The following is a 20,232-nucleotide window of genomic DNA, read 5'->3' on the forward strand; positions in this document are numbered from 1 at the left end:
TCTCGTGTGAAAAAGGACATATTTTAGAACATATTTTAACTTCCTCCTGCCTAATATTTACTTTCTTCAAACGAAAATCAATAACGTAAAAACAAAACTCCCCCCTTCCTGGTGTAAAATCTCCATGTTAAGAGTTTTCCGGTGTTGGGCGGTAATTTATTTGTATGATAAACTACCTTTGGCAGCCTGCGGGCACAGAAACTTTGCCACGGTAGCCGAGACATCCTGTGCAGAAATCAGCGGGGCTTCTGCAACTCCTACAGTCGATTATGAGGTCACCACAGGAGGCCAAACAGTGCACCGGGTACAGGTAGCGTCACTCAGTACTGGGCCAATGAGGTGTCGGCTCCGCGCGGACTCTGCGCGGGCGGGGCAGCTGGGACTAGCCTCCGGGGGAGGGAGAAGTCTGGGCCGCCGCGGGTCCACCAATGAGCCGGCAGCGAGAAGAAGAGAATTCTCCTGCAGAAAGGGAGCACCGGCAACCGCGGCAGCATCGGAGGAACTGGCCAGGTCACCCAGTGCATCGCGGAGCACGAGGGGAAAGAATCGTTCCCAGTTTACCTGCCGCAGCACTATGCCCACGGTGCTGCAACAGAAGCACAACTGCCACACGCATAACCCACCGCAACCCCCAGCATGAAGCGCAAGGAATCTGCCAGCATGATGAACTTTACCAACCGGGGCCACAGGTCCGCCTCCAGCGTTCTGCGGAGCTCCGCCTCCAAGAACAGAGCGCTGCCCCCATGCTTGGACAACTACATCAGCATAGCAGGTCGGTCTTGCAATCGGGGAAGGGATTACAATAAATGATGCTGGTTTAGGATCCGAGTAATGGTAAAGCTGTGCACCCAGAGGGCTAGACTTGGTTTTACCTGCGTTTGATTCCAAGGCCCACCACTAAGACCATGTCTGTGCCTGGGCCTAGGTGCCCCCCCCCTCCTCTTGCATCTCATGGAACAGCCACCATGGTTGCAGTCTGTTGCTGCACGAACTTGGTCCTCTGGAACATTGTGCACCCCTCTGGAATACGTGTGAGTCAAACAGTTGAACTAAGATGTGCCCACTCTCTTCTGCCATCCTGTCTTACTTCATCCTTCTTCTCAATGCATTTCTGTGACTCTTGTGCAAACATCACACCATGGTGTGTTTCTTAACATCTCTGCACCCCATTTTGCATTGCATTCTGTGTCTCTGGTGTAACTCGAATCCTGGTGTGGTTTTTAACATCCCTGCACCCCATCTTGCATTGCAGTCTGTGTCTCTGGTGTAGCTTGAATCCTGGTGTGTGGGTGTGTGTTTTAACCTCTCTGCAGTGTTCCCTTTGGATCTGTTTGCTTACTTCCCTTGCCTAGTAGGCCACCTGGTGAATTTGCGCTCATACTGTGCTGTGCAGCCCCCCCTCCTATCTCCCGCCTATCCATCGCCGCCCCTATGGCACTCGCCATTTCCCCTGTCTTCTCAAACTGCTGTACTATGTTTGTTTATTTATAATTCGCACCAGAACGAGGGTATATCAGGGCGCAATGACAAGGAGATTTTCAGCTTACAAAGTTAAAAAATGCAGTACAGGATAAAATATGAAGTACATTCAAATCAGAGGAGGCTACAGTACAAATAAATAAGTTACCGGATGCATAGGCATTGATATATTACAGTAGTGAGAAAGTTGTGTACAGTACATCAAGAGATAACGAAACATATACAAAAGGCGGTGAAAGTTCGTGGGCCGTACTAGTGTTAATGATCGTTTTCTTTGAGCCAGTTGATAAAGTGAAGTCTGAAGTTGGCATAGGTTTGGTCCGCCCTAAAATGGGGAGGAAGGGAGTTCCAAAGTTGGGCAGCTTTGACTGGGAAACTGTTCCCGCCAATTTTTTGTCATTTTGAAGGCAGGGACTGTCAGGCAGTTGGTGTATGCGGCTCTGGTGGGTCGGAGGGTGGGGTTCCTGTTGATTCTGTCCGTTAGGTAATGGGGTGCCACGTTGTTAAGGCACTTGAAGGTCAATAAAGCAGTTTTTAGCCTGATTTTGTCAGTAGTGGAAAGCCAGTTAGTTTGTCTCCTTGCTACTGAGATATGTTCTTTTTTAGGTATTCCCAGCGCTGCTCTCAAGGCGTTATTTTGCAGTGTGATAAAATTACTTGTTGATAGATAGGGTCTGGCAGATCTGATTAACTTACAAGTGTAAGCTGTAGAAGATGCCATTGCATTCACCTGTTTTGCCAAAGTCAGGCTAGAATCCAGGTAAAAGCCTAGAGTTTTTAGGCTGAGTAGTGTGGGTTCACGTTGCTGCTCTTACCATATCCCTACCTAAGTAATAAATTACAGACAACTTGTGTATGGAAAAATTGTAGGCCGTAGGCATTTTATTTTCTTACAGAAAATCCAACATAACAAAAAACATTACATAGCCATATGCTTTTGGGCACATTGTCCAGATCCGAAGCAGCTCAAGGCTCCTTCTGAGTCCTTGTTATCCCTGAGCCTTCGTTCCTGGGCACATGCCGCCACACCTGGGTGGGTGTTCCTTACGTCTGCTCAGGCCCCCCCACCAAAAGCCCCTTACCTACAGCCTCTTGCTTGAAGTACCCTAAAAATGTTGTCGGAAAACCCCCCCATCCCAACCTTTGATAGGTGCACTCCATCTTGGTGAAACATGTCCGGGTTGTTTTGGTGTAAGCCATCTCTTATGAAATGCAATCCTGTACTCTTGCAGTACTTCTCTACTGATTTATTTAGTTTCTTTCTCGCTATCTCAGTTGCGTGCCTCTTTTGTGCCCCGTGCCAGATCCTTCTGGGTATTATTTCTGACATAAAAATCTCTGTCTTCCACCAGCTGCAGGCTATGCTATGCAGTGACTCGCAGATATTTCTTTGCAATTTGCCCCTGTTCGTGCTCACCAGATCGTTCCCCCCCAAATGTATAACCAGGTACTCGGGGCGGGCGGGGGGGACCTATTGGGTGCGATAGCCTTTCGTGGATGTCCTCCCAGTGCATCCCCGGGAGGCCCCACCATGACGTAATTGTGTAACTGAAATGTAATCCTTGTTTCACCTCTTCCAGCCACCTGCCTGCCCGGGTCACAAAAGAATGCCCCACTATCCAGGCAGATTTGTAGGGTCCGACCTCTGTGGAAACGGGGGAGAAAAGTGTCATATCAGTTCCTCCCTTATGTATCTCTTAAAACATTGTGACTTCCATCCCCCAATTCGTCCCACCCCCTTTGCTCCCAGGCCCCCCGCCCACGCGGAGGTTGCTGCCCCTGTCCTGAAAGAGTGTGTCAAAAACTCAGCTGGATACCATCCCGCTTCCGCCACCGCTTGTTTCAATACCGCCTGAAACTGGTACCTGCTGAGCGCGCTGCCGTCCCTATGGATCAATAACTGCCCGTCGACTTCTGGTCGTAGATCTAAAAATTCCCTGGTGATGCATCTGGGACAGTGGTCCTTCTCTTTGATGCAATTGAGATCTATCGCTCTCCCCCTCCCCCCTTGGTCTGTCTTAGATTTCCTTAGCATTATCGACATCCCCTTGATACCCATACTAATGTCTTTCCTTGCCAGGCCGTCTCCTGCCACCGTATTCCTGGCCACCAGTTCCCCTATTCTGAAAGCCCCATAATAAGTTAGTGCAAATGCTGCCCTGAAAAGCGCAGTTTCGTATGTGCTGCTGCATGTATCTTGCAGTACTTTCAGTAAAATTATCAACTTCCCAAAATTGACCGGCCTTCTGCTCTCAGGTTTCTTCCCTTCTAACTTCGCCCATCCCCTCATAGCATATTTTATCTTAACGCTGTCAGTCGGGCCCGGTATGCCTGCCACTTTTGTGGTGTATGCCACCGCCGCCTGGTGCGGTGCTGCCCAGCTTTTCTTTTTACCTTTGGCAAATGCCCCTTCAAGAAATTCACAGATTTTTTCCGTTGATATTTTTTCCACCTCTTTTACACCTGTTTCCAACAACACATCTTTTACATGCTTTGCGTACTGCTTACCCGTCTTGCATGTCAGGGCATTTCTGGTCAGCTTGTCGATGACCCTTTCCTTTTTCCGCTCTTCTCCCACCTCTTTTGATTCGACCTTGAGGCCAACCGTGCTTTCCTTTCTAGTGCCTCCAATGGGACCCATGCCTTCCGCGGCGTGGGCGTTTTTTCCTGGTCGGCGTCGGGTCTCTGCTCCCACTGAAGGCAATCTCTCCCACTGAAAACGAGAGATTGCATCAGCCACCACATTTTCCTCCCCTGCGATATGCCTCGCCTTTATGCATGTATTTAATTTTAGGCTTTCCAGTGTGATTGCCCTCATCAATTCCAATACTATACTGCATGACGCACTTCCCTTGTTTAACACATGCACTACTGCCATGTTATCTGACCATACCGCCAACTCCTTGTTGCCTAGCTCCTTCCCCCATGCGCATAGCGCGACCCATATCGGGAAGAGCTCCAGCAGCGTTATGTTCTTTGTCCATTCCGCCACCTGCCATGATTTTGGCCACTTGTCTGCACACCATTTTTTCCCCAGTATTGCTCCAAAACCAAAGCCACCGGCTGCGTCAGTGAACAACACCCTTTTACCTTCCTCGTTTACTGGTGAGCGCCATATCACAGTTCCCCTGAAGTTTTCCAGAAAGTCTGCCCATACTTCTAGATCTCTCCTGATTCCCCCTCCTAGCCTGACCCTGTGGTGCCCTTTGGTAGCACCCCTTGTTTTCAGCTCGATCCTTCTCTGGAACACCTTCCCCTGCGGTATGACTCTTCCTGCGAAGTTCAGTTTCCCTGCCAGCGCTTGCAATTCCCTCACTGTTGCTTTGGTTCTTCCTCATAGTTCCTGTATTGTCTTGAGCAGCTCCGTCACTTTGTCCTCTGGGATCAGACACCTCCCCTTGTTCGAGTCGATCTCTATACCTAGGAATTGTATAACCTGTGTTGGTACCGTCGTTTTCTCCTTTGCCAGAGGAATACCCCACTCACTCGTTATTTCTACGAATTTGTCAGTGTTGCCTTGCACATGTCCGTACCTTTGGGGCCGACGAATAAAAAATCGTCTAGGTAATGCACCATCATGGACTCCCTCATCTCTTGTGCCACCGCCCATTGTAAAAATGAACTCACCCTCTCGAAATATGTGCATGAGATGGCACACCCCATAGGGAGGCATTTGTCGATGAAGTATTCCCCCTCCCAATGCATACATAGCCATTTTTGTGATCTGCTGTTGACTGGCAACAGGCGAAATGCCGATTTAATGTCTGCTTTCGCCATCCATGCCCCTTCCCCTGCTTTTCTGACCAACTCCACTGCCTCTTCGAAATCTGTATATGTTACTGTTGCTTCGCTCTGAGCGATGCCGTCGTACACCGAGGCCCCCGGAGGGTAGAACAGGTGGTGTATCAACCTGTATTCCCCATCTTCTTTGTTCGGCACCAGCCCTAGCGGGGAGCACAAGAATTCTTCGAATGGTAGGGCCATGAATGGGCCCTCCACCCTCCCCAGTTCTACTTCCTTCCTGATCTTACTGGTCACTATCTCCCTGTTTTCGACTGCTGATTTTAGATTCCTAGGAATGTCTTGTGCTCCTTGCCCGGTGGACGGGATGTTAAAACCCTCCTTAAAGCCTTGCCTGATCTGTTCTGCCGCTTCTTGGTCGGGGTATTTTCGGAGCCACCTTTCCATTCTCTCGATCTTTACCGGCGTGGCCCCTTTCCTGCCCCAGCTCTTATTTCCGCATCTCGTCTCTTCTGCTGCTCGTAGCTGCGGCCCTTGGGCACTTGGAGCTGCTGTGGTCACCCTTGCATCTCTCGCACTTGTGGCTGAATTTGCACTTCCATCCCCAGCTGCATGGTACTCCTTTTTCAAAGCTCCTGCATTGCCCAGGTTCCGCTCGAACCGTGCCCGTGCTCCCACTGCTCCCACCCTGTGTTGTCGGGGGCAGGCTGCTCTGCCATCCTCTCTGCGGCCCGTAATTTCTGCTCCGAAAGCTCTGTTCCCTATTCCTGTCGTAGCTGGAGTCGTACTTTCTGCTACTCGATCTATAATCTGTCTTGTAATCGTTCTGCCAGCACTGTCTTCTCTGCTGTCCCCCTCTGTTCCGCTCCCTGGAATCCCATTTTTCTTTCAGCAAATTAAAAATGTAGAGGTTAAATTTTTCCTCGTCCCAGCCCATATCCGGAAAGCAGTCGATCTCCTTTCTGAACTCATGGTCGTACTCCAGCCATGCGTCCCCACCAAATGCTGCGTGGACCTTCAGCACCCTCTGTTGATAAGCAACTAACGCTACCCTGTCTTCCGGGAATTTCTGTAATATGATTGCCGACATTATGGTGAAGGCCGACATCCAATTATCGAAGTTCCTTACTACTGGCCCCTTTTTGAGTAAGCTTTTTTCATCCTCTTTCATGTCTTCGACTGCTACATTCATCCCCCTTTTTGGCAATCTAATAATGTAAATATGTCGATCAACTTACTTTATCATTTATGTACCAGGCCATCGCTTTCATTGACCTGCCCTGTGCGTCTTTACCCATGGTTGGCCTGCCATATTTTGTCATGAGTGGTGCCTCATTTTCTACCGCTGCCACCGGCGGTGTGGCCCCTGCCCCTATGTTTGGCTCTACGGTCGCAATTTGTAGTGTCGCTACAATTGGCGTTTCCTGGGGCACCGGGACTACTGGTGTCCCTTGCGGTGTCGGGACCAGAACTTCCTTGGGCTCATCTGGTGCCCCCTGTGGGGTAGGGACCGGGGCCTCTCTGGGTTCTATCCCTGCCCCCCGTACCCCACTCCGATTTTCCTTGCTCACCACTTCTCTCCATTTTACCCAAGCCTTTAGGTGATCCCTTTCTTCGTCCTCACTGCTGGATTCTTCTGATGAATCTCCCAGCCATTCTTCCCTGCTTTTCTTCCCCCCCGTCTGCTCTTTTTGTCGTTAGTTCTGGGCGACTTACCCGAAACCGTGACGCAATTTTTAAATATTTTTACTATTTTATTCCCCACGTTATTATTCACAGTACCTTCTTTTTATCTTTTTCTTGGTCGTCGTCTCCGTCTGTTCCTCTGTTCTTTCTGATTCCGCTCTCCCCCTCTTCTGTCCTTGTGGCACTTCATCTTCGCTGCTGCTGTGTTCGATGAACAAGAGCAAATGTTTTTCCTTTCCCTTTTCCAGGTACCAAGAGCCTACCCGAGAGAGGTGAGCTCTTACCTGGTTTGTGCCGCCTCTCCTTTTCCCAGACTTACTTATACCCCCCCGGCCTTTTGTTCCTTCCTGGGGGCGGCCGGGTTACCCCCTGACCTCCTGCTGTTATATTTCGCACCTTCCCAGGTGCCGTTTCCTGCCCTTCCTGGGCTTTTGTTTCTTGTGGCGCCATTCGGACGCCCCTCCCTACGCTCTCGTGCCGTTTTCCCCCCACCCCGCGCCTAATCTCCCAGACCCTCTATCGTCCCGCATTTCATGCGGCCCAGGGCCTGGGTCATACCTCCTTAGCGACCTTGATCGTATTGCCATCAATATCAAAGGAGGTGTATTTGTGGCCAAGTTTGTTGATATTAGTCATAGTCCTCAGAATGATGAGTTCTGTTTTGTCATCATTCAGGCATAGACCATGGAGTGCCATCCATGCCTGAATGATGAGGTATATTCTGTTCACCAAGGCCAAATCCATATCGTAATCCCCTGTAAGTGGAATGAGAATCTGGGTGTCATAGTTAGTCTAGGTGACACCGAGATAATCCAGATCATCGAAAAGGGTCTTAGTGAATATATGATATATAGTAGGGGAGACGCATGACCCCTGACGAACTCCACAGGTGATGGATATGGGGTCTGCTGCAGCTGTAGTGGAGGAGAAGACTCATCATTCTACTGCTTAAGAATGATTAGATCCAAGCTATAGCTTGTTGAGGAAAGTGTGCTGCTGAGTATAGATGGTTGCAGAGAACCTTCTGGTCCACCAGGTCAAATGCTGCTGAGCAAGTAACTCCAAGTACCGCTTGGCCGCTGAAACCTTGTCTCCTGCTATGGAAAAGACTGGGTTTGGAAGCCTAAGGACTTTATTTAAGGACTACATATCCCAGCAGGTGAACACCATATATCATACCCTTAAGGAACAACTATTATCGAATTGTTATAGTTCCTAATCATTGTATTTGTGTTTGTTTAGGCTTTGTGCACTACGGCTGCCATGCCTACTTGAAGGCGTGTATGTAATCTGGACCGCTTGGCCGCTTAGCCGCGGAGATGCGGTTCTGCGGTCTAGCATTCTATACGAGCAAGTTAGTACCCTTAGCATTATATTAACATCTAGGTGCAGGATTATAGGATAATAATAGGCAGTATTTATTTGCTATCTTATTATCTCACGTTTGATCTTATTGTGACTCAGAGGACTAGAGTAAAAGCATGCAGAGCGATAGTCTGTTAAGCTCTTATATGCAAATGTACACACTTCAATCCAATATACCAGACTTACCAGAGCTCCCACTGACCCCAACGACAAATCCATCTAAACTCGCAGTGAAACCGAAACGTGCCTCCTCAGGTAAATCCATAACACTCGCGCCAGTTTCAAGAGCGCAGAGCCTCAATAAAGATATACAATCTTTTTGCACTATGCCCAAGAGCGCTGTTAACGAAGCGAATGTTGACAAACATCACGTGGAAATAAGCGACAAAGTCGCAACTGAAATAAGAAAAGAACAGCAAAGTGATAAACAAGCCATCTCTGACAACACCATTCTGCAAATAACGAAATCACCTGTCGGCAAACAAAAGCAAAGACCGCAGTTAACGATGGTGGAAGAAACTACAGAAAGTGATGAGGTTTTCTCAGACATTTCAATTCATGCAAGTGTCAGAAACATAACTACCTCTTCAACCACAATATCCCCAGATTACCACGTGCGCTGTTCAATGGACTCCAGTATTTCTCTGGCCGCCTCATTCATACAACCAAATCTGAGGCTTCACCTTTCACCTACGGAGCAACTTGCAGAACCAACCACTAATGGATTGATAGAAATCGCCCTCACTGCAGTAAATACAACGATCAAAAGCTTATTCAAGATGTTTGAATCGCTCAAACTGAAGCTCAAACTACAAAGAACTCAAATTCCAAAAATTGTAGACACTCATTTGTCCAATCCTTCCAACCTATGTCCTCAATCAATCGAAGGTAAAGATGCGCTAAATCAAAGCATACAAACTCCTGTAGAATGTGTTGCAGCTCCTGTGTTACTGACATTTTCACAAATAATACGCCCAATGGAATTGTGGGGGTGCTGTCTCTGCAGAACCTTACTCGTCCTGGATTAGCCTGGAGCATCAACCCATTGACCTCCAACAATCTTGCAGCCTAGAAATTGATGACATTTTTAATATACGTCTCTGCATCAAAGGACGACCAAGACTTCCTCCTTCAGTCTGAGGAGCAGGGGCTCTGCCCAGCTGCACCCGACCCTGCAGGAGCAGCGGGAACCTAGATGGAAGCCTGGCTGCTCTGACCATAGTACGCGGGAAGCGGTGAAGGCGCTGTGCTTTATTCACAATTTACATTGCACATGCCTCCGCTTTATCGCGAACGAAATGCCCAGAGATTTAGTTGTGATTACCTCCCTCACAACACTGGCCTGCTGATAGCGGCATCCCCCGTGTCCGGCCCCACCATTGAAATCCACGAGGCACCGACCCATTCCAAGATGGCCGCCCGCCTCTGAAGTTCAATTCCTAACCGGCGAGCCTACCCCAGCTGACTTTGCCGCGAATCGATTGGCTCCCATGCCAATTACACCGTCCAGTAAGACGCTTGCAGGCGAAGCCGGCCCTCCCTCAGCAAGGCCCTTCTGAAACAAGGCCACCGCCTGTTCCCTGCCTGTTCGCGCCATGTCCGCCGTCTGCCAGCCCCCCTGGACCTACCCAACGGCGAGGCAACTTCGTAACTGTCATCTCCGAGGTACTGCTGTGTTAATGACTGCCTGATTCACGCAATCTACTCGCCATGTACTTCACAGCGCCACCGGCAGTATCTGCAGCCATTGCCGCCAACCCTCCTGCCAAAACAGCACTGGCTCATTGCCTAAACGTGCAACTTCTCTCACACACCCCCCCCAGCGCTCCTGCTCTCCCGATAGCAGCTATCTTACGCACATTACTTCCCATGAGTAGCATTGCGCCAAAGCGACATAGCAAACTATTGCACCGTACGCACCCACCGTTGTATACATATGTAAACTGCTCCTTTACGACAACCTATACCCTAAGTGCTAGCTTTGGTGCACATCGATACCAGTAACCTACTACTGCTTAACCACTCTTGCTTGCCTGTGAACCCAGCCAAAGGAATCCAAACTGCTTGTGCACACCCATATCTAGATTGCATGTGCGCCTCTCTATCAGCCCGGCGACATCCAGCTATGCACTCCCCCTCTAGCCACCGTCTACCAATCCTGTCATATATATATAAAACCGAACCTAGGTGGCCTATGCATTTCTACCAATCTGTTGCACATCCTATCTGCCTTTACCTACAATTTCTATGATCTTATACCTGCTCCTTGCACACTACCTTTGCAATTATCAATGTAAATTCTGAACCCATTGCTGCCTATTTGTTCATGTAGTGCTAACCTGTTGCATTTGAATCATCTGTGCTTAGCTCAAACCTAGATGCTGCCTATCTGCATTTGAGTCAACTGTGCCTACTTTAATTCTAGATGTACCCTCTTGCATTTTCGTTAATCGCACCTATCTCAAACTTAGATGTTGCCCACCTGCATTTAAGTCATTTGTGCTTAGTTCAAACCTAGATGTTGCCTACCTGCATTTGAGTCAACTGCGCCTACTTACCCTGCCACTACTACCGAGCATGTGTCCATTAATTACCAATTTGCTTGCATGTATCTTGATCCTCTTTAACACTGCACTACGGCCCAGCATGGCCCCCTCAGCCACCTCAGCTACAGAACATGCTATACTCAGCTATGCCTAATACCAAGTTCGCATACCAAATATAAATGACCCTCAAACACTGCAATTTACCAGTCCTCCTCGCTGCACTATCGACCGGAACCTAGGACTCAGAGCCAGATTAGCCAAAATCTATGAGCCCCTCGCACTCTCGCAGACAACCTCACTGAACTCTAAAACCCCACTTAGTTCCTTTACTAAAAAATCAAACTTGCCCCAAAATTCCAACTCCAGACCATCACTCGGCTCCTCTACTCAGGCCACCCTTGATTCAACACAAGATAGGCGCCACACCACTACTGCTAAAAACATAACCAGCCCCAAAATAAAGGCATCCTTGATCAACGCTAGATCATTAGTAGCTCACACTACTGAAATCGCTGATTTGATACTCAATGAAGACCTTGACCTTCTTGCCATTACTGAGACCTGGCTACACCCAGCAGCAGGCCCCATGCTTATGCTGGCAATCCCATACAATTACTCTATCCTGAGACAAGACCGTCCCAATTCCAGAGGAGAAGGTGTTGCCATCATTCACAAATGCAGTCTCACCATGAGACTAGCAACACCTACCAATGTCCTATCATGCGAAACACTCTCAGTCAAAGTCCCACTTACTAACACCCAAACTCTCAACATCCATTTGATCTACCGCTCGCCAGGCCCCATTGGCACCTTTGATGAAGATATCAACACTATCCTCTCTAGTAACCTCACAAGCTCTACCCAAGTTCTCACCCTGGGCGACTTTAATATGGGCTACAATGATCCTGAAGACCACTCCGCCAGTACTATAGTCAATACTCTCTCAGAACTAGGCTTCACGCAAAGAAGTATGTCACCTACACACTCCAAAGGCAGAACACTCGATTGGGTTGCCGATTACAACTGTCTAGCGAACATCACAAACATCTCACCACTAGCCTGGACCGACCACCACCTGGTCCCGTTCCTGCTTTCTACCGACAGACCCCCACCCATTATTAGGGCTCCGCCTACCCTCACAAGAAACGAGAAGAATATGACAGCCGAAAGACTCATCCCGAACCTACTCCCCACACTCAACTCACTCCCAGACAACCTGGACCCAGAGACCTTGGTCGAAGAATATAATAAGATCATGGCCACCTCACTGGACCTAATTGCCCCCCTTAAATTGAGACCAAGCAAACCGAATACACACCTAAATAAATGGTACACACCCTTCCTTAAAAATTTAAGGCAGCAAAAAAGGAACTGTGAGGCCACTTGGAAAAAATCCCCCTCAGCCGCAAATAAACTCAAACTCTCCAAACTAGCCACACTGTACAAAAAAGAAATTTACCTGGCTAAACAAACTTCCTACGACTCTCGCATATCTCTTGCGAAATCGAACATGAAGGAATTATTCTCCATCCTTTAAGAAGTAGAAACCCCCATAGTACCTCCTGACACCTGTACCAAAGACAAAAACTGGTGTTCAGAAATCCAAAGCGCCCTAGCAAACAAAATTGCGACCCTCCAAAGTAAAATCGCCCGTAAAAAAGTATCCCTCAATGACACTCTCCCTTCAAAAACACCAGATAAGCCCATGTTTACAGACCTTACTCGCTTTAACTTCGCTAAAGTTACGATTCTTGAAGTAGAAAAAATCATCCTGTCTCTGAAACCCTCCAATTGTCAGGGAGACCTATGCCCATCACAGCTTATCAAGGATGCTGCCCGTGACCTCTCCCCCTTCATCACGAAACTAATAAATGCCTCATTCACTACTGGCTCTATCCCCACCAATCTGAAACAATCCTGGGTACTTCCACTATTAAAAAAAACCCACACTTGATCCAGCCACGCCCACTAATTACAGGCCTATTACGACCGTTCCCTTTTTACTAAAAATCTTGGACAAGGTTGCCTACGTACAAATTCAGAAGTACCTGGAAGAACACCATCTTCTAGGTTCCAGACAATCAGGGTTCCGCCCTCAACATGGGACTGAAACTGCTCTCATTGACCTGAAAGCTCAGATTGATACGCTTAGAGACAACGGCCAAGTTGCCCTACTCCTCCTCCTCGATCTGTCTGCAGCTTTCAACCTGGTCGATCACTCTGTCCTCTGCACACATCTCCACACATCAGCCAATTTCTCTACTGAGGCCATCACTTGGATCACCTCCTTTCTCATCGGCAGAACCGTGAGGGTCTTCTCACCCACAGCGGCGGCTGACCCCATACCAATCACCAGGGGCGTCCCACAGGGCTCCTGTGTCTTCCCTCACTCTGTACAACATATTCACCAAGCCCCTCTTCGATGAACTGGATCATCTCGGTATCACCTACACTAACTATGCAGATGATACCCAGATCCTCCTTCTGCTTTCTGAAGATTATGGAAAGGATTTGGCCTTGCTGAATAGGGTGTACATCATCATCCAGGCATGGATGGCCATACATGGACTATGCCTGAATGATGATAAAACGGAACTTGTCATCCTAGGCACTACGCCCAGTCTAAAGAAACTTAGCCCTGCTTACAACTCCTTCATGATGGATGGCAACAACATCAAAGTTGGACAAGAGGTCAAAACCTTGGGCTTTTACCTGGACTCCAACTTCTCTTTCAGAAGACAGGTGAGCTCACTGGCCTCCTCCACGGCCTATACGTGCAAACTGATCCGCACAGCTAAACCATTTCTGTCTGACACTAGCTGCCTCACTCTCGCTAGAGCCCTCATATTGTCCCGCCTGGACTATTGCAACACCCTCTATCTGGGATCCTCCAATGCTACCACTAACAAACTACAAACTCTGCAGAATAATGCTCTCAGAGCGGCTTTGGGCATCTTCGAAAGAGAGCATATCTCAGGACTTAGTCAACAGAATAACTGGCTTTCCATCAATGTCAAAATTCTCCTAAAAACCTCATCGCTCACCTACAAATCCCTAAATAACGCAGCCCCTACCTACCTGATTAACAGATTCCATAGACAGTCTTCCCTGAGACGTACCAGAACAGCTTACAAAGACTGCCTCTCTGTCCCTAATTTTAAAAGTACCACCATAGAGGGCAACAGCTTCCCAGTCAAAGCAGCCAAATTGTGGAACTCCTTACCGCCCAATCTCAGAGCGGACATCCATACCAGAGCTTCCGCTCCAATGTAGTTTCATGGCTGAAAACCTAGGCCACCAAAGTTACTCCATTGCCAGGCTGTCCCCTTCTCATGCTACCCGCACACAATGTAACCGCGTGCGCACTCTTGTTCATATGTATATAATATCCATGTACTTTGTTGCTATGTATATAACTTCTGTGTACCTTTCTGTCTCACTGTATATTCCATGACCTGTAACCAAGCTTCGCAAATTCTTGTAAAGGCTGTGCCCTGATACCCTTGGGTACGCTTGCACATTATAAATAATAAAACAAACAAACAAACATCTAGTCTCAAAGCCTTATCAAAATATTCCCAAGCCAAAAAGAACTGCAAAGGCTAAATCACAAACACCAATCGTAGATCTCACGCAACCCGTCCCAAGCTGTACTCAACCACTTACAACCCCAAAAGTAGTTCCTGTAACAATTACGACCTTAAAAAAGTTTACAAGATGAACCCATAGTGAAACAACAATCTTCAACAAAGATGCCTCCTCCAGTTCACTCCCCGTTGAATCAACTAGTAGCAATCGCAGAGAAAGCTGCGGCTGAGCGATCAAAGGACCAGGAGGAGCAGGTGTTGCCGAAGGATACCGCTAGCACGCAGCTGGCGGCTTTGCTAATACAAGCTTCACATGAACTACAAGATCAGCAAAATATAAAGACTGCGCTGAAGAAATCAAAGCAGCGGTAGACAATTATCTTTTGCAACGATTAAATGATATCACCTTAGCTGCCTCCACGAAGACCACTGCAGCAGAAAATCCCCGACAAAATTGCACAGCAGATCATCAACTAAATGTAAACCAACAGAAGATTGCAGTGCAAGATAATCGGCCAGTTACATATTCATCCACAATACCCAAGACACAACAGAGATCCAATCTGATGGAGCAACATGTTCATGACCAAATAAGCAGAGAGGATAATGAAAAAGCACCCAGGAATGAACACAAAAAAACAATTTCTCAAATTATCATACATTAATACTCAAGTGTCGAAATGCTCCATATGAGAAATTAGATCTGCGTAGATCCAGTATTTTGAACATATTTAATGAGATGCACAAACTGGAGGATGTTTTGTCGGCTGCCATTGATCAGGTCGAATTCCTATGTGACAACAACCTATCGATTGTGCGCCTGTGGATCAAGTCAGGCTTAGTCCTGAACACTCTCTGGAGGGCCAAGATGGTTCTTTTCGAGATGGGTTTCCTGCTGGCCCAAGATCCTGAACGAATAGCCTGTGAGTCTAAGGACCTGACATCATCAAGGGACCAACCACAATCTTTCAAACCAACACAGTCAGCTTGTCAGTGCGCATTTTGTGACTTGGAACCAAAAGCATAACCACTACCCGATGCGAACAAGAAAAATGTGTCCCTAGTTAGTTGGAATTCAAGAGGGAACAGCCACCTGCAAGTGGAACAACACTATTGCATTAATGCTTTTGAAATTGTCGCCCTCCAGGAGACGTGGATGACATCACTGCTGATCTGAGACAACCATGAATTGACTCTCCTACCGGCTATTCCGGCAGCGAAAGGACGACCTATGGCAGGCTTAATGGTTGCTGTGAAAATCAGTGTAGGTCTCGCTTTGCAAACATGGGCATCTACGAATAATTTCATTCAATTTGTCAAAATCTCAAAGGGTAAATTAGCCATAGCTCACATCAATTTATACAGAAATCCAGCTGCCATCTCTGATAACATCTTCTATAAAGATTTATCTAGCTTGCTTGAAACTATAGCCAAAACATCTAACATCACTGCTACCATAATTGTAGGTGATTTCAACTTGAACAGCATGGAACCAACTAAAAGAAACAACCTGCAAGAAATTACAAGATGGAAACATTTTATGCGAGATTGTAATTTGCGAATGGCGAACGGCTCATTGCTGGGAGATATACCAGCGCGACCTACATGGCAAAGAGGAACCTCGACAAGCACTATCGACTACGTATTCCTATCAGAAGATCTGTTTATGAAGGCGTCAAAATTCGAAATCATAAAACAGACTGCAAGTGAACATCAAATTTTGGACTTAACCTGGCCCTGGGGTGATGGCTTTAACCCACAACAACAACAATGGATGACAACAAAATTAATTATTAACAATGCTAAAACCCTTTTTAGATGGACGTACGACAAATTAACAACGCTGAATGATGCATTACAAATTTATCAATCAGAACCTGACTTTGAGTCATATGTGAACACATTGGCGCTGTTCAAGAATTTGAACAACCTACATGACCTTCGATCAAAGAAACATAGTCATACCTATGACCATCACCTTCGACAAAGACAACCTATAGAAGAGCACTAAGATCGATTTACAAACTTCCGCCTGATGAAAGACAACAAGCTATAAAGTTCCTTAAATGCAGATGCAGAAACTGGATATGTTCACATGAGGGCAACATGTTTCAAAAAGATAGTGAAACCTTCATGTCGTTAATTTCCAGCAAAAATGTATCACAAATATGGACGTTGCTCAATGAAAGAACAGGACAACACCCAGTAAATACACAGTTGAATGGTATATCAGAAGCAGCTCTCTACCAAGATGAAAAATGTGACGACTATCAATATACACTGCAGTCTAACCCACTGTGGAGCCTGGAGCACTCAGCGGAAATATTAGAAGAACTAATAATCAAATTGTCGACTTTGCGCGCAGCAGGACGAGATGGCCTAACAAATCATATGCTGAGAGAACATCCAAAACAGGGGGCCATCATTCTTAACAACCTATTCAAACAGATATTCCGAACACAAAAGATTCCAAATTCTTGGTGTACATCTCTCGTTGTCCCCATTTTTAAGAAAGGCGATCGAGGAGTGCCGTCAAATTACCGTCCGATAGCACTCCTCGATGCTCCTGGCAAGATCTTCACACAACTAGTTTTGAGAGATTTGAATTGTTGGACACATGAAGCAAAACAATGGGATCCAAACCAAACGGGATTTGTCGCGGGAATGGGGACCGCGATAAATCTACTCACCTTGAATACATTAAAAAAATAGGCCCATAATATTAAAGTTCCCATTTACTTTGGTTTCATCGATCTGCATTTGATTCTGTATCGAGAGTCAATCTAATGAACAAACTCATTAAAGCTCAATGTCCTCCAAGTCTAACTAACATTATCTATAATTTGCACTCCGCTACATCAGTGCGGATTAGACTCTCAATAATGGGCCTTTTGTCATCAGTGATCAAAACTGCAAGAGGACTGAAGGAAGGCTGCATACTTGCTTCAGCACTATTCCATTTTTTTCATCCACAACGTAAAAACAGCTTTCATGGGTGTTGATTCAGATTCACCAAAGATGCATAAGGTGGCGATACAAGCTCTCTGGTACGCGGACGATATCGTCTTAATATCAAAGACCCCAATGGGCTTCAAAAATTACTTGTAGCCCTTACTCAATATTTTGACAATAATGAACTTATCATAAACCTAAAAAAATCACAAATCGTTTTGAATGCTCTTAAATGCTCCACTCGAAACAGGATGGTATGGAAAATCAAAAATGTGAACCTAGAAATTGTACCTAACAATACCTATTTAAGTCTCGCTTTTGATGGCATGCCAACTGTTAATACACAGATGACCATTATTGAAAACAAGGTGACCCCAGCCATATCTCAGACCAAGCTAATATTATACAAATTTGGCACATTTTCCATCAGCTCAGCAATTCCAATTTAGCGGCAGAAAATTATTCCAATGTTGCTATATGGCATTGAATCGGGCATTCTCATCAAAGGCAATTTCTTTAACAAGCTAGAAGCAAAATATTGGCGACAAATTCTGGGTGTCCCACAATGCACCCCAGGGCCATGGCTGAGATATGAGCTGGGTCTCGCGTCTTTACAAGCCAAGTATCATTGGCAATTATGTGCCCTGTTTTCCCTGCCCGAGCGAAAAAGAAGATCTTTACACAAGACTGGATAAATACACGTTCAATCCGTCTAACTTATAAACACTTCATTCTGCAATATTTTGGTGAAAAAAAACTTGGTGTTACTGAGTCCTATTTGTGTAAGGCTCCAAATTCTCAAATACGTTCTGCCATCCTGAGATTACGCTTGAATCTATGGCCTACCCGCGATGTCATGGCACAACGAAAACAGATCAGCCAAGAGGAAAATCATTGCCGAGTTTGTGCTGACCTATTATTCAAAGAGACTCTTGCACACCTTGTCACAGAATGTACGGCACGATTGCAAATGTGTCCCCCGAATATAGATGGACCATGATAGTAGCAACTCGAAATATGAGCATTCGCATAGCCACGATTAGTTTCCTTAATGCATTAGATTTGAATGGTGAGAACAAGACTGCAGAGCCTCAAGAATGATCTAATTGTATCAACACAATATAATATGTATAATCGTGACATTTTATGTTTAATCTAAGTGCTGATCAAGTATACAAATAAGGAGATATACAGCACTTGGAGGAAAAAAAAACATGCTTCATCACCCAGAGCTATTTCAGCGATGAGATACACATGGGACCATGCAGAATTTGGTGAAAAAAGTGTAAAAACTGCAGTCATTCTATTTGTATTCATAGGTTCATATGTCGATGTGTTTCTGCTACTGTGAAATTCACGAGAGTACTGTAAAGATCACAAGTTTGATTTTATATTTTGTTTTATCTGTAACTCATCTAATTTGTATAAATTAAAAAGTTGAGAAATCAGCTAAATCAATTTAAAAAAAATGATGCTGCTGAGAGATCTAGAAGGAGTAGTAGGGCTGATTTACCTTTGTCTCTCAACTCGTCGACCTGGGCTTTAAGGTCCATAAGTGCGGTTTCCGTACCATGTTGTGGCCTGAATCCTGATTGCCGGATGCCAAGTAGTTGGTTCAGCTTAAGGAATTTCTGAATTTGTAGGTAAGCCACCCTGTCTAATATTTTTAGGAGGAATGGCACCATTGTGATGGGCCTATAGTTCGTGGGTATGGAGGGATCAATCGATTGTTTCTTAAGGAGTGGAAGTACCCATGATTCCTTGAGATTGTTTGGGATGGTGCCCGAAGTAAATGATGCATTAATACGTTTTGAGATGAATGGTGCTAGGTCTCTAGCTGCATCTTTTATGATTTGGGCGGGGCATTTGTCTCCATGACAATTGGAAGGCTTAAGCGAGAGGATCATTTTTTCAACTTCTAGTATTGAGACTTTAGAAAAGTTGAAGCGTTGGGCAGGTTTAGGTAAAGTGGGTGGCGTACAAGCTTGTGGAGTAGTAGCTGGTGTATTATGTTTTTTATTAGATATTTTAACTTGGAGGGTAGCAATTTTCTGTCTGTGAGAGCCTTCTGAATGTCAGAACACCATGACTTATCTTTAACACAATTATCAGGTACAGGGATGGGGTTCTCGAGTTCTTTCAGGATTATGAACAGTTCCTTGGTGCCCGAGTTCGCTTGCAAGATCCTGTTATTGTAAGTTTCCTTCTTGGAGCCCCGAATTTCAGTTTTGTATTTAGTGGATATATTGTTGAGATTCGCTTTATTTGCCTCAGATGGCACTAGCCTCCAGATGGCTTCGCTTTTGCGTTTTTCTTTTCTTAGTGATTTGAAATGTGGCGTAAACCAGGCATTTTGATGTGCTCTAGGTTTGCTTTTCCTCATTTTTAAAGGGGCAATAGTGTCTAGGGCTTCCGCCATGACTTTGTTGTATTCGTTTACCAGGGTCGAAGGATTGGAGGTAGCTGGTAATGTGTTTAGGGTGGGGAGTATTAGAGTATTGTCGGTCGTTGTATACTTTTTGTTTCTTGTTAGGGTGGGGGTGCTATAGGTTTGTTTTGATTTATGGGAATTTTGGCATCTAATGTGAAAGCTATAAGTGAATGGTCAGTCCATACCTGGGGGGGGGTTATGGCTGTGATGGTAGTATCACAGTTATAGTCAGCCACCCAATCAAGCATTCTGCCCTTCTCGTGCGTTGGTAGTGTCACTTTTTGCGTGAAGCCAAGCTCAGTAAGGACATTTGCTGTAGAAGTTTCTTGTAAATCTTTAGGGTCGTTAAATCCCAGGCTCAGATACCCTAGTAGGAGTACCTGTGATGTGTTTTTTAGATTATCTGACAGGATAGTGGAAATGTCCTCCCTATCCTCCCTCTCTT

The 20,232-nt window shown here is 46.1% G+C and overlaps 1 protein-coding gene across 9 annotated transcripts in view; it reads left to right on the top strand.

Moving 5' to 3' along the window:
• Nucleotides 1-318: 318 nt before the first annotated feature.
• The window catches only part of CDC14B (cell division cycle 14B), a 1,298,523-nt gene continuing 1,278,609 nt past the window's right edge, over nt 319-20,232 (top strand). For all 9 annotated transcript variants that reach the window (XR_011280342.1, XR_011280341.1, XM_069625680.1 and 6 more), the window contains exon 1: nt 319-772. Coding sequence is in view for 7 of the 9 variants with exons in the window: in XM_069625680.1 (XP_069481781.1) it covers nt 637-772 (136 nt within the window). In the remaining 2 variants the exon portion in view is untranslated. The remainder of the gene's footprint in view (nt 773-20,232) is intronic.

The sequence above is a fragment of the Ambystoma mexicanum genome, chromosome 6p (genome assembly GCF_040938575.1).
Source record: "Ambystoma mexicanum isolate Mex_15411 chromosome 6p, UKY_AmexF1_1, whole genome shotgun sequence".
Taxonomy (NCBI): domain Eukaryota; kingdom Metazoa; phylum Chordata; class Amphibia; order Caudata; family Ambystomatidae; genus Ambystoma; species Ambystoma mexicanum.